At 34.4% G+C, this 15,229-nt stretch overlaps 2 protein-coding genes across 3 annotated transcripts; one reads left to right on the plus strand and one right to left on the minus strand.

Moving 5' to 3' along the window:
* Window positions 1-731: 731 nt before the first annotated feature.
* Window positions 732-5,031, plus strand: LOC114288911 (exocyst complex component SEC15A). Of its 2 annotated transcripts, XM_028232528.2 has the most exons (3): window positions 1,235-1,491; window positions 1,617-1,697; window positions 2,407-5,031. In XM_028232528.2, exon 3 carries the CDS (start codon window positions 2,421-2,423, stop codon window positions 4,788-4,790), a length of 2,370 nt encoding a protein of 789 aa, XP_028088329.2. In that variant the 5' UTR covers window positions 1,235-1,491; window positions 1,617-1,697; window positions 2,407-2,420; the 3' UTR covers window positions 4,791-5,031. The 2 variants fall into 2 exon arrangements, with proteins under 2 accessions (XP_028088328.2, XP_028088329.2); XM_028232527.2 differs by lacking the exon at window positions 1,617-1,697 and having other exon boundaries at window positions 732-1,491.
* A 1,678-nt stretch (window positions 5,032-6,709) lies between these two features.
* Window positions 6,710-14,528, minus strand: LOC114288912 (alpha-xylosidase 1). The gene is made up of 3 exons (XM_028232529.2): window positions 14,151-14,528; window positions 11,597-12,279; window positions 6,710-8,877 (listed from the first exon to the last, which is right to left on the minus strand). The coding sequence occupies exons 1-3, from the start codon at window positions 14,363-14,365 to the stop codon at window positions 6,995-6,997; spliced, it is 2,781 nt and encodes a 926-aa protein (XP_028088330.2). The 5' UTR covers window positions 14,366-14,528; the 3' UTR covers window positions 6,710-6,994.
* Window positions 14,529-15,229: the final 701 nt, after the last annotated feature.

Consider the following 15,229-nt stretch of genomic DNA (forward strand, 5'->3'; position numbering starts at 1 on the left):
CATAGATCATATCTACATAAACGTAACGTAACGTGACACCTATGATCTACGACAACATTCAATTTCCTATATATATGAAACGTAACGTGACACCAACATAAACTAGCAACATCTTCACATTCAATTTAAAAAAATAAAAACTCATTAAGTTTGCGAAACGTAACGTGTCACGTTACGTTACGTTTATGTAAGTGTCACGTCACGTTACGTTACGTTACGTTTATGTATGATCTTGTGGAATACATTCATATCTAAATAGGACCTGAGACTTTATAAGAAATTACACAGGATTTAACCTACCATAAATGTCTGAAAAATGACTTATAAATAAGTTTCTCATATTTTATATACTTTTATTATTTGATTGGACATGGTCATTAAAAATAAATAAAAATTAGAGTGTATTGCGTGACTAGCTATATTTGAGGAACTACCATAGCACTTTCCTAAAATGGGGAAGCTAACTGTTAGAACTATTTCATTGGAAAGAAGCTCTCTAAAGTTAGCCAAAAACTTGGAAATGAGGAAGTTATTGAAATGGTCCAAGTTGTGTGCTCGGGACTAAAGAAATTGACAAAGTAAACACAAGTTTGTTTTCACTTATTTAATTAAAAATTTAAGAACACATGTTTTAGTAGTAGTAATTAAACATATTAGGATATTAGATTTAACATCTTTGAATTTTCTTCAACAAAGGCTTATAATATTAGACAATCAAGTCATAAGTTCAATTTTAAAAATTTTGAGACAATAACTTTAAGGTCTATTATTTTGTAGTTAGAAGGACAAAACAATTTAAAAGATCATATTATCTATATCTATATGTTTATCAGTTTATATCATCTATATGTTCAAGTTTTATATATTTGTCCAACTATTGTCTACGTGGCATCCTCTATTTGTTCACATGTGACCTAACTATCCATCTAATCTGCTTATTTGTTCATATCACCATCACCAATTGTTACAATCGACTTTTATGACAATTTTTTTAGTGTCAATGGTGATCTGACGATGGCCTACACAGTAATCTAATAATAGTAGAGTAAAAATAAAGAGAAAATTGTTCAAAATAATATTTTATCCTTCTCACCAAACAATTTTATTTCAAAAATATTGGCCAATTTAATAGCTTTATTTAGCTCAATAAATCATTTTATATTTACAAAAAAGAAAAAAAAAAAAACAACAGCAACAACAGCCATAACAACTAACTACTTATGAAACCCCGCCCCTCTCTCTCTCGTATGCAACCCACCGAACTCTGTCATGATCGGCATATGCAAACCCACTTTGGAAAATTCAAAATCTTGCAAAAACTTTTCCCCAATCTATAACATAAATAAAAGTCAGACAACCCATCTTCTATCTCTCTTCTCCGGCGTCTGCATTTCCTACTCCGGTCACTTCACATCTCCGGAAGAAACCGCGATAGTCTTCACTAGTTCCCTAGACTCAACAGAATTTCCAATTCCTTCCTTGCTTGAATTCGTAAGCTTGTTGCTTCTTCTTGTTTTTTTTTTTTGTGTTTTTTTTTTTGCCCTCCAAACCCATTTGGGTATGTGTATATGGGAGCTAATAAATTTTACAGGATTACATTTATATAATGTTTGTAGGGACTCAAAATGAGTAATAGTTTCATTGATGAAGACCCATATCCAACTGCTGATTCAAATGTGTTTTGCTATCTAAATCAGGTTTTTTATTTTTTTTTGGTTCTATTTTTATTGGTTGGTAGACATTCGCTTGTTTTGGGGAATGCGAAATCTGAAGAGGGACATAGTCAAACTTTTTTTTTTTAATTTTCCCAGAAACCCATCTGGATTGAGTGATTTCAAGAGAAAAGAAAGAAATCTATTTGTCTTGATCTTTATCGCCTGTTTGGATTAATGAGGAAAGAAACAGGAGAAATGAAAAGAAATATAGGGAAATTGGATTGTCTTAAAACTTACTCGTTTTTTTTTTCTCCGAAGTGGAGAGATTCAGAAACAAAAAAAATGGGCTGATTACTAATTTTTTATAATAACAAAAAATTTCATCTAAGTACTAAAGCAATAAAAACATAATATGTTATTTTGATAATATAACCGGTAAGAGGTTTTTTTTTCCCTTCTTTTCTTTTACATAGTTGTCCAAACAAGATAAGAGATCTTTTCTTTTATCTCCACAGTAATCAAACAAGAGGGAGAGAAAACACTACTGTCTTTTCTCTCTTAATTCAAAAATTATTTCTTTTCTTTTCCCTCCTGAATTCCCAAACAGACTGAACGGGTTAAGAGATCCATCTGTCTCTGAAGTATAATTCCCAGCAATGTTCTACATTTCCATTTTTTGGGGTTCCAATTGAATAGGTATCTTTTATTTTTGTCTTTGATAAGATGGATTTGTCGTTTTTTTTTTTCTCAGGATTGATCGGAACTATGAATGCAAAACCCAAGAGGAGAACTCTAAAGGAGAATGGGGATACCGGCGAGGACTTGGTTCTTGCAACTTTGATTGGGAATGGCGAGGATTTGGGTCCTATGGTCAAGCATGCTTTTGAGATGGGCAGGCCCGAAGCACTACTTCACCAACTTAAGTTTGTAGTCAAGAAGAAGGAAGTTGAGATTGAGGAGCTCTGTAAGCTACACTACGAGGAATTTATTCTTGCTGTTGATGAGCTCCGCGGTGTCCTAGTTGATGCTGAAGAGCTAAAAAGTGAGCTTGCAAGTGATAATTTTAGGCTGCAAGAGGTTGGGAGTTCTCTTCTTCTCAAACTCGATGAGCTCCTCCAATCTTATTCAATCAAGAAGAATGTCACTGAAGCCATTAAAAGATCAAGGAACTGTGTTCAAGTGTTGGATCTATGCGTCAAGTGTAACAATCACATTTCTGAATTGCGGTTTTACCCTGCTCTGAAAACCATTGATCTGATCGAGAAAAATTATCTGCAAAATATTCCCGTCAAGACGCTCAGGATGCTTATAGAGGAGAGAATACCAATAATAAAATCACATATTGAGAAAAAGGTCACTAGTCAAGTTAACGAATGGCTAGTTCTCATAAGGAGCACTGCAAAAGATATTGGACAAACGGCAATAAAATATGCTGCATTGGCTCGTCAGAGGGATGAGGAAACGCTAGCTTGTCAGAGGAAAGCCGAGGAACAGAGTTGTTCAGGGTTAGAAGATTTTCCATATACTTTGGATGTTGAAGAAATTGATGAAGATTCAGTTCTGAAATTTGACCTCACGCCTCTTCATCGGGCATATCACATTCACACTTGCCTAGGAATCCCAGAGAAGTTTCGTGATTACTATTACAAGAATCGGTTGTTGCAGCTAAGTTCAGATTTGCAAATATCTTCCACCCAACCATTTCTTGAATCCCATCAGACCTTTTTAGCTCAAATTGCAGGCTATTTTATAGTGGAGGATAGAGTCTTGAGGACTGCTGGTGGGCTATTATTGGCTAGTCAGGTCGAGACGATGTGGGAAACAGCTGTTGCTAAAGTGACATCAGTGTTGGAGGAACAGTTTTCCCATATGGACACCGCGAGCCATATTCTCTTGGTCAAGGATTATGTGACTCTTCTTGGGGCAACACTTAGGCAATATGGTTATGAAGTGGGTTCAATTCTTGAGATTCTCAACCATAGCCGTGAAAAGTACCACGAGCTTCTTTTAACAGAGTGTCGACAACAAATCACCGATATTCTTGCCAACGACACCTGTGAGCAAATGGTAATGAAAAAGGAGTCAGACTACCAAACAAATGTTCTGATGTTCCATCTTCAAACCTCGGATATAATGCCAGCTTTCCCCTATATTGCACCATTCTCTTCCATGGTACCCAATTGCTGCCGAATTGTTAGATCGTTCATAAAGGACTCAGTCAGTTACTTGTCTTATGGTGGACAAATGAATTTTTTTGACTATGTGAAGAAGTATTTGGACAGGCTCTTGATTGATGTATTAAATGAAGTTATACTCAATACAATTTACAGTGGTACCACTGGTGTCTCTCAAGCAATGCAGATTGCTGCAAACATAGCTGTTCTAGAAAGGGCTTGTGATTTTTTTCTTCAAAATGCAGCCCAGCAATGTGGGATCCCGATCCGCTCTGTTGGAAGGCCTCAGGCTAGTTTAACGTCGAAGGTGGTTCTTAAAACATCAAGAGATGCGGCTTACCTTGCTCTGCTAAATTTGGTGAACTGCAAGTTAGATGAGTTTATGGCACTTACAGAAAATGTGAATTGGACTCCGGACGATCCACCGCCGAGCGCACACGAGTACATAAATGAGGTGGTTATTTACCTTGATACCCTTATGTCAACTGCTCAGCAAATTTTACCTCTCGATGCCTTGTATAAAGTTGGAAGTGGGGCTCTTGAGCATATTTCCAATTCTATTTTTGAAGCTTTTCTTAGTGACAGTGTGAAGAGATTCAATGCTAATGCAGTTATGGGTATCAACAATGATCTGAAGACATTAGAATCTTTCGCAGACGAGAGGTTTCACAGTACTGGATTGAGTGAAATATACAAGGAAGGTAGTTTTCGTGGCTACTTGATTGAATTAAGGCAATTGATAAACCTTCTTTTAAGCAGCCAGCCCGAGAACTTCATGAATCCTGTTATAAGGCAGAGAAACTACAATTCTTTGGACTACAAGAAGGTGGCTACTATCTGTGATAAGTTCAAGGATTCGCCTGATGGGCTCTTTGGAAGCCTTTCAAGCAGAGGTGCAAAGCCAAATTCTCGCAAGAAGTCAATGGACGTCTTGAAAAGAAGACTGAGGGATTTCAACTGAGAGAGGTTGCAGATCTATTGGGATTAGAAGCCGCTGAACTTTCTTTTTTAATATTTTATGATAATATTGATTTTTTAATAATACATATGAATTTAGTTTCCTTAAATAAGTTTTTCTTTATTTCAAATGTCGCATTATTTTTTCATCAAATTTGTTATTATTGTGTTAAAATTCCTTGAAACTTTTTCTATAGAAGGATCTTGGATATATAAGCTCAATAAAGCGTGCATCATTCAATATATTCTAAACTTTACTATGTGTATATTCGTTGCGACTTTATTACAGTTTTCTGTCAAAAAAAAAATTTTGGGCTTGCTTTATTAGTTGAGCAAAGAGAGGATCACACAGCGATATGCGATTTTTGAGTGGCTGTAAGGCAAAGGTCCCGCATTATCACTTTGTTGCACTTGTGTGATCTGATCTAAAAGAGCAACAATTAGACTATGCTCTGATGACCTGCAGTTTGTCTTCTCTCTATAACTTAATTTGAGCAATGATAGAGACCACTAAAAGTGGTGCTCTAACGCAACCATTAATGATGTGGCATCCACTTTTTTTTTTTTAAAAAAAAAAAAAAAAAAAACAGACACAACAACATTGTGGCAGTGGGTGGGACCTACCGCCACATCATTAGTGATGGCACTAATTAGTACTCTCACTCATTTTTCATTTGGAAATTGCAACTTATTTATTGTTCATCATTTATAAGTTAATTAATGGTCTTTTATATTTATTGCATACTGAACGATGCTTCCCTTTTCTACTATTTCTTTCTTTGGTGTAATTCTAGTATCATATCCATACACTGATGACCAAATATGACATTTTCGAGTGCATTTATACATATATGAAATCTTAATGTTTTTCATCGGTCTGAGGTGGAAAAAATTCCCCAATATAGTATTAGTTGTCCCTCCCACCTCCCCCCAGGTGTTGTGAATTTGTTTCTGTTTCTTTAATCACTTTTAACTTCAAATGGTAATGTGTGTGCCTTTTAGTGCTAAGTATAAGTTTTTGGATTGAGACTGAGGATCAGTGTGATTTATAGTAACTTTTGACAATTTAGGTTTGGAAAAACTGTTTCTGTTTATTGTTTATTTTTAAGTGTCTGCTGGTATAACTGGACTATACACCTTGCACCCTTGTGATTAGGCTCTGCTTGTTCTGTGAAAATCATTCCCTACAGAAAATCTGTTGTGTGTGTGTGTGTGTGTGGATTTTTTTGTCAATTATTGTCCCAAGAGAATTAATTTTCTTTGAGCATGTTTGATTGGAAGGATTAAAGTATGGGATTAGGATTATTAATCCGTGGGCCCAATCATCCTATGTTTGTTTTGACATTTTGGTTTAGGACTATTAATCCAATGGATAATTAATCCAACAAATTTGTAGGATTATTAGTAATGGGGTAGGGGTGGGATAGTTAATACTACACTAATTTGATTGGATTATTAATACCTCACTATTAGTATTGTCAATCAAACATGGCCTTAGAGTATTGTCTATAAATGGATTATAGAATGTGTGGAATGCTTACCGGACATTGCTAAGAATATCGGCTACAAAACAGAGTTCTTTTTCCCCCTCAGCTAGGCATAATAGATTGAAATGTTTTGTTTGATTCTTTATGGGAGTCAAAGAATCACTTGACTTTAACAAATTTGCTAATGGGTTTGAACATATCAAGAATCAAATTAGGGTTTTAGCAGTATGAAAGCTACCTTGTACATTAGAATAAAAAGTTTGTGTTTGTATTGTTTTCAGAGAAGTGCCGGTTTGCATGTACTGCATTCATCCTGAATGGCTCTCATCCACCTCGATGAATGCACTACTTTCGTGCACCTTTCTGTCAAAAAAAATTCGTGTTTGTAGCAAACACATCTTGAAATAAATTCAACTTTTCTGAAGGCTCTTTTCACTTAAAGATAAATTGAGACACTCCATAACTAATATAGTTCAACTTAAAACATCAATGTAGAAGCTCTAAGCAAGCAAGGTCAAGATCTCTCTCTCATTCTCTTAGCCTCTTTGTATGGAAAAGGATGAAGCACATCTTTAGCCCATCTCCTCTCCTCGAATAACTCTTGATAACACACTCGAAAAAATTTCATTACTAGGAAGGAGAAAACGAAAAGAAAAAGATAAAAATAAAATCTAGATAAGTAGTCCACACAAAGGTGGAGAAAAATTCAAATTTTCTATCTTCAACCACTGATCCCCATTTTCCAGGACATGGTGAACTTCTTACCCACGGGCAATTCCAACCCTTTAACCTCTACCATCGTACTCTTCTGCATGTCACCTCCATCTTCCAACCCTTGAGGATATTTCTGTTCCGTTGCGCTAATCTCCACTTTTGAAGTATCCACAACTGGATTTCCATCAATCTTAATTGCAAATGCTCCTCCAATTCCATTAAGTCCCAACACGGTTACCTTATCAATGATCCAACGGTTTTCTAGAGCAAATTTACCGTCCTGAACATCTGACCACACCTTCACCATTCCCTGACCCACACTCGCATAGAAATCAACGTACGTGGAATACCCATTTCCAAGTTTCATTTCTGGGAGCTCATCATCATCAAGGAAAAGGTTACCTTTGGCTTCTCCATCAGCAGCAGCCCCCGCTGGGAAGGTCACTATGAGGCTAAAAGGAGTCATTCTTGCTTCCTTAGAAATCATCCCACCTTGCTGCATTGGGAGAATCGTGTTCTGATACAAATGCACATTGACCACGTGCAAAGGGGCGTCAAGAGTTATGTAATGCGATTCTGTTGATGTAATTGCCTGTGTCATATCGAATAAATTGTACCAAGTACCGGGAGGAAAGAGGGCTTTGACCTCTGATTTCCCCTCATCAAGCACCGGGGACACCATAACGCTACTCCCTAGCAAGAATTGCGTGCTCAACCCATAAACCTCGGTCAAATTTGGGAAAGAAAAGAACAATGGCCTAGCAATTGGTGCACCGCTTATGTGAGCCTCATAATTCAACGTGTACAGATATGGAAGGAGCTTATACCTCATACCAAGAGCATTTCGAGCAGACTCAGCCACAGAGTCCCACTGATAAAGCTCTTGTCTTGGGGAATAGAAGTTAGCATGATCTCTTGAAAAGGGGTAAAACGCGCCTACTTCGATCCAACGATTGCAAAGCTCCTCTGTGGGTGCGGGATAGAATCCACATATATCTGAACCAACCATTGGAACACCAAATATCCCGAAATTTAGCATAGTAGAAATCGAATATTTTAGATCATTCCAAGTTCCCTGATTATCACCCGTCCAATGCGCAGCATAGTGGCCTGAACCAACAAAAGTGGAGCGCGATAATATAAATGGGCGCTTGCCCTCAAGCCCTTGAAGAGCCTTGTGAGTTGCAATGGTTTCGGAGAAACCATAGAGACTATGGGCATCATATTCCAAAACACCATTGTAGTGAACTGCACTAGTTGCTATGGTTTTGTACCCAATTGGTACTTGCAATCCTGAGGCGTTTATCTTGTAAGGCGGCTCATCCCATCTTGTTTTCGTTATGTTCTTGCAATCCAAGCAACAAATCCAACCGGGCCCACTTCCAGTCGGGCACTGCTTGCCCTTTGGGATTGTGCACAAGCCAGAACAGAAATTCGAAGCTTCATTCATGTCAATCCATAGACCATCAACGGGGACTAGTTCGTGGAACCGCTTGATCTCATCAACCCACCAATCAACAGTTTTCGGATTAAGGTAGTCAGGGAAGTTGACTGCTCCTGGCCAGACTTGTGCAAGATAGGGCTTTCCTTCATACTTGATGAAAACATCGTCGGCAATCCCTCTTTGGTAGACACCATAACTAGAATTGACAGCAATTCCAGGATCAATTAGAACAATGTACTTCATGCCTTGGGAGTGGATTTTTTCTAGGAATGCCAATAGCTTCGGACGAGGGTAGTTGGCAGAACTGAGGGTGAAATCTTTGTGCGAATCCATGTGATCATCGTCGTTCCATATCACATCGAGCGGGATTTTGGCCTTTTTGTAGTTCTCAACAACATCTTCTACTACTGATAGGTTGTGGTAACCCCATCTGCACTGGTGGAATCCTACAGCATAAAAAAAGAGTAAATTTTCTCAAACTTTTGCCATTGTTTACTGGTTTTTTATGGTGTGGTAAAGAATGTAGAAGAGTTTTCACACGATGCACAGGTCACAGCACGGCACTTCGGTGGCCATAACATTCAACAGGTAGAAAAGAGGGCTAAATTTTTTCAATTAGAGGAGATTATAGCGCAATTTTATGAATTGATTGGAACTGACACCAATTTCACTGTACTAATGAGGCATAAATGAGTAGCTAAAATTCATCAACTACAAGTGAGGTACCATCTTTAAAACATGAAAAGCAGGGACTGTCCACATACAAGTATTCGAAATATGAAAAACAAATAGCTGTGTAAGTAGGTTAATCACAAAATGGTTTTGCTTTGAAAACAAATTGCATTAGTTCAATGTTTTAAGCTTACACTAACATAGTAGAAAGGATCAATGCAATAAATGATTTATTTCAAAATTTTCTTAGTTTTGAGGTGCTGTGACATGTAAAAGGAATAGAGAGAAATAACATCGAGGATGGAACTAACTTCAATTTCTGGTCATTCTCTCCCCACGTACTTTGTATTACAAAACAACTAATATTACTTTCACCTTCTTTTCTTTGTTTTTTTAACCACAAAATAATTTAAAATCAATTGCATTGTCAAAAGGTACCTTCTAAGGAAACCTAACAGAAGCTACTTTACCTTTCTGGTCATGGAACAATAATCTAAATTACATGTGACACGAATATCTCCAATGCTAAAATGAATAGTCAAAACTAAATTTTCACACTACTACAGTGAAAAAATTATAAATGTTAGTCATGCTACTCCGATAATGCACTAGCCCGTGTCTTGTATTTTCTTCATAAAAAGTCAAAATCAAAATAAAATTAATCCTATTATGAAAGAGAAAAAGAGAAGAGAGTGCAAGTGCACAATGTGGCTTGATATCATGATTCATGATCACCCACATTGTTAGAGCATTAAGTGGGACCATTCCAAAAAGAAAAAAGAGGGAGGTAACAGTGATCCTGATCAAGACCAGACACTGATTGTCCAATTTCCACCTCATGTGGGGAAAGATAAACATTACAAGAGGACAATATGCAGAAATTCTGTAATGATTTCTGAGGCTTTCTTGTTGCTTTATACAAAAGATTTGAAGAAGGGAGGTCCCAATCTTGGGCTTGTCAAGTTGTGGAGAAAAGAAGAATACCTTTAATAATGATATTAAAATAGAAAGAGCTTTGAACTTTGCAATTTGAATTTTCCTACCACGTGGGCCTAAAAAGATTTTTTTGTAGAATTACATATCAAAGAACAAGATTTTTGTAGGTCCCCTAGTTGCATTTGGATTACCACTGATTGAATAAAATTATGTGTGAACAAGTGACAAAAGAAGTATAACAAAAGGGGGACCAACCAACCTCCCTATATTAGTGTTTATACAAAGACAAAACACAAGTATTTGAAGAAATCAGATGTAACATCCACCTGTACCTAATTATTGAATCACATTACCAATTAGTGTTTACCAACAATGCATATAATTTTATTTATTTATTTATTTTTGAATAAGTAGGAGAGGGATAAAGAAGGAAAGTTACATTCGAAACAATAAGACTCGAAATTAAACATCACGCATTATAATGAAGGGTCTCATCTGTTAAACCAATTCCTCAATGTTAACAATTCATACAACTGGCCAGTCCTATTTCACAAACACCTAATTGATCCCTCAATCAGCAGCATGGTTGGTTACTATCATATCACTTCCATATGATGAAATTACCACTAATAAATTCATTCTTCAAAAAATGCCATTTGCATTTGCAATATGTGAGGAATATTTTGAGAATATCTCTTTCTATCTCACTCCCTCTCATTATTTGAGGAAAAGATAAAAGAAAATGACTTATTAGATCCAAGGCTTGTAAATAGGTGGATAAATCCAAGGCTAGTAAATAGGTGGATTATATCTCTTTCTAGTACCTCTCACTATTTACTAGCCTAGTATTAGATCCAAGGCTTCAAGATTGTGTCAAGTCGACACTTTTTATAAATTAAATATTTAGATTTTATCTACTTATTTCATTAAACATTAGGTCATTTTTTGACTTGGATCTAATACTAGGCTTGTGAATAGGTGGATAAAATCTGAACTACTAATTTTTTTTAAAAAAAAAAATGGCAATGTGGCGAGCATCCACTACTCAGTAGACTTTGATTATCTGACTATTTCTTCGAAGTAGTCTTTTAGTCTTTTCAACTCAAAGTTGCTTTACCTACTAAAAAAAACTCAAAGTTAAGAAACTAACTTTTACCCATCAACATTAACTCAAATAAAAAAAATAAAACATAAGAAAGAATTTGTTTGGCATAAACTAAAAACGTGTATTCATATATTTTTTTAGTCATATTATTTTTTATTTTTCTACGTATCTTTTCATAACAAATTAAAAAAAGAAAAATGCTTGGGAGCACTAATTAGTGCTCCCACTAATTAGGTGGCAGTGGGTCCCGCCATTAATGATGTGATGTTTTGGTCTTGGAGTTGTGTTTTTTTTTTTTTTTTTACTTTTTAAATGCATTAGTGCTATTAGTGATGGTATTTTTAGTGGGATGAATCATTGTTGTTAAAAAAATTGCTTATAGTTCAATCATTCCAAACAACCCCATAGATTGAAATAAAGGGAATAAATAGGGGTTAAAAAGTGAAACTCACCCAGAGCCCAATAAGGCATTGGAGCAGGCCTTCCTATCAATGCAGTGTACTGATCAACAACATCCAGAGGCGAAGGACCAGAAAAGAAGTAAAAGTCCAAAATACCCCCAATCACTTTATATGTCAAAGAACCCCCTCTGTAAAACACATCCATCCCATTACTGTTCATCAACAGAACTCCATGAGCATAGGCCTCCCCACCCACATTCCTCAAATCCATGTACACTGGGTGGGACCCATAAAGATCAGTATTCAGATTAATGGCTGATACATCAAGTGTATACAGAGTGTAAGGATCATTTGGATACAATTTAATCCCATGTGGTTGTGTGTTCTCTCCTAGGCCATAGAGTGAAGCATCTTTGGGCAATTTGGTGGAGATTTCAAGGTACTGATCTTTAAACACTAAATCACCATATGGGTCTGATTGATCTGAGCTTGAATTGAAGAGGGTTTGGCCGTTTGATTTTCTTTTGACAGAAAAGGCAAATGGGTCTGCGGTGTAGCTGAATATGAGCTCGGAACCTGAGAACTCTGAAGCTGTGACTGGGTTTTTTCTTGACCTCCCAATTGTTTGCTTTGATGGTGTAGGTTGATCTCTTGGTAAGAGAGTGTAGGGTACTTCCCATCTTTGCTTCTCTGCGTCTGTGATGTGAACCCTCAATCGATTGTCCGTTTCATGCCTGAAAAAAGCCCACAAACCATTAAAAGAGAAGGTTAATGATCATATGGTCTGGGAATATGTTATCTTTAATTATTTTTTAAATTTTTTATTAGAAGACAGTGTTAAAAAATAAAGAGAAGCTTCTGATAATTTATAATATTTATTTGATTTTTAAACTAAAATAATTTATTCCTAAAACGGATTTGAGTTTCATTATCATGGAAGCAAAGTTGATATATAAAAAATAACAAAAAAAAAAAAAACTAAAAGCTAAAAATATCTTCATAATTAATTTTTTTAATTTGTTTAAATTTTTTCAATTTTTATAAATAAAATGACACCAAACACAACATAGATTTTCCAAATAGAAAAAAATAATAACCATGCATCAAACAATCCCATGAAATCATTGAAAACAGTGAAGGACTTAAGTCGTGCAATTTTTCTCGAATTAAAAATTAACAGAGAGACCATGCATCCAGAATTTTTACCCTAAAAAACTAATAATTTATATTTAAATTCATTTTGTAGTTGTTTGAGATGTATTATATAAATGTTTTTTTTGATTTTTTAATTAAAAAAGTAGAGAAAAAAATATATATTTGTAATAATTTTTTAATTTTTTACGAAAATATGTGTAATAAAATATTATAGTAAAATCAAAATAATCATTTTATGGTTTTGACTTTTTAACTTTTTGATAGTTGAATTCAATAGTAACTTTCCTTACAAGGCTTTTTAATTTTTTTTAAGTAATTTTTTAACCTTTTTAATTTATCCCAAACAAAGCCTAAAGGCTACTGGAACAAAATTATTATTTTGCTCTTTGAATTTAACTATCCAAAAAATCAAAAATTCAAAAGGATAAAATTATTATTTTGATTTTATTATAATATTTTATTATATATCTTTTTATAAAAAATTAAAAAATTATTTTTTTCTCTACTTTTTTAATCAAAAAAATCAAAATACACACTTATATAACCCTCTCAAACAGCTACATAATGTAGCTTTATGAAACTATTTATATGTCTTTTTTGTTTTAAAATTTTATATTAGAATGTTTGGCTAGTTTTTACAACCGTAATAAATTACCTAAGCTCAAAAAACTTAAATCATTTGAAAGTTAAAAAATAGATACTTTTAACCGTTTTATTTACTCCTATCTTACTTTTAGCTTTTTAAAAGGTGTACCAAGTAAGTGAAATACGGGGTATTTTTAATTTTTACTTTGGGATCATAACTTTTTAGTAATTCTATAAACTCGAAAATTCTCAGGTTTCTATCCAAAATTTATTTGTAGGGTAAAAATTAAATTAATTTAATAAAAATTCATATGTAAAAAATATTATTTGATATTTCTTATAAAAGTATATTTTTTTATTTTTTATCATTTTTTAGTCAAATCAATTCTCTATTTTTTTTTTTTTACAAAAAGTTAAAAAAAATATATTTATTAAAATCATTTCAAACACTCTTTTAGCACGGTCACATTATCTCTTTATTTTTTTATAAAAAATTAAAAAATATATATATCCTTATTTAGATCATTTTAAATACACTTATATTGTGTTTAGTTGGAGATTTGAGAAGAAATTTGAAAAGAGAAAGGAGAAAATGTGTGAAACTAGGTGAAATATAAAAATATTTTATTCACATTTTACCTCCCTTTTCTATTTCCCTTTCCAAATCTCTCTCAAAATCTCCCAACCAAACACACCATTAAAATGACATACCGTTCTTTTTCATTTTCTTTTTTAACTTATTTAAACTATTTTTCATCATAAACTGCAGCAAACATTCTTATACAATTTTATTTTTTTTTAAATTTTAAAGTTAATAATTACAAAAAAACTGTGTGAAAGAGGGCCGAAGTGTTTGAAGACTTACTTGACATGGAGCTGCAAATGAGGGATATCAGGACCGTAGATAGAGTTCTTTTCCTTGATTTGGAGGTGGCCCACAAGTCCTCCATCGGGGGACTCTTCAATGGAGATCAGACGGTAGCCCTTGCCAATCTTGGTTGGAATGGTGGAGGCTGAATTTACTACTCCACCACAAACAATCAATGCAACAAAGAAGATGGGTATGAGAGAACTGGCCATGGTAATAAAGAGAGAAGATGACCAGTGGCCAGTGAGGGAGTGTTAATTGTTTGAACAGTTTTTAGGGTTTATTAGAGATATAAATAAGGAGAGAAGGGGGGGGGGGGGGGGGGGGAATGAGTCATCGGATACATGTGGGGGAGAGGGTGGATTAGGTTGCTACACAGCCACTTCTTCCATGTGATTGATATGATGAAGTTGATTGGGTCCCACACTGATAAGACCTACCTTTGTCAGCCGGGTGGTCCCATTTTGATCATTATCTTTGATTGGGGGGTGAGTTTTTGGAATTTTGATTGAGGTGGATAGTTTGTGGGTTTGTCCATTAGATTGAAAACTATTCTTCTAATTCTAGCTATTGTCAATTTGAAAAAGTTAAAAAAAAAAAAAAAAAAAGTTAATAATACATAATTCAACAATGTTAGGTAGTTTAAAATTTTGTGGTTCAAATGGCTCAAATCACTCGAAACGATGTCGTTTTGAGTGTAAATGAATGTAAAACGACGTCATTTTAACAGATTTGAGTCATTTGAACCACAAAATTTTGAGCTACCAAACATTTTCTTACATAATTATGTTACAAAATTATTCATATGAGACATAAAGGGTGGGGTTTGTTCCTTGAAAAATGTTAAATTATATATATAAAAATATATATAGAATTTATTATTAAAACGATATAATAATAACATGATATATGTTCTATTTTTAAATAAAGGGATCACAATCCATCATTTTATACATATTTTTAGAAGAAAAAAAATTACAAAAAGAAAAATCAAAATTTAAACCTTATGATAAAATAAATACTAAATTTTTAATATTATTAATTTTAATTTTTTACTTTTGCATTTTATGCCAAAT

The sequence above is a fragment of the Camellia sinensis genome, chromosome 5 (genome assembly GCF_055761805.1).
Source record: "Camellia sinensis isolate YWXY chromosome 5, ASM5576180v1, whole genome shotgun sequence".
In the NCBI taxonomy this organism is placed as follows: Eukaryota; Viridiplantae; Streptophyta; class Magnoliopsida; order Ericales; family Theaceae; genus Camellia; species Camellia sinensis.

Excerpts from the sequence above, each read along its gene's own strand:
- LOC114288911 (XM_028232527.2), top strand. The coding sequence starts at position 2,421 with ATGAATGCAAAACCCAAGAGGAGAACTCTAAAGGAGAATGGGGATACC.
- LOC114288912 (XM_028232529.2), bottom strand. The coding sequence starts at position 14,365 with ATGGCCAGTTCTCTCATACCCATCTTCTTTGTTGCATTGATTGTTTGT. Across the intron at positions 12,280-14,150 it reads CATTTGCAGCTCCATGTCAA|GCATGAAACGGACAATCGAT; the intron begins GTAAGTCTTCAA and ends GGCTTTTTTCAG. Across the intron at positions 8,878-11,596 it reads AATGCCTTATTGGGCTCTGG|GATTCCACCAGTGCAGATGG; the intron begins GTGAGTTTCACT and ends TTTATGCTGTAG.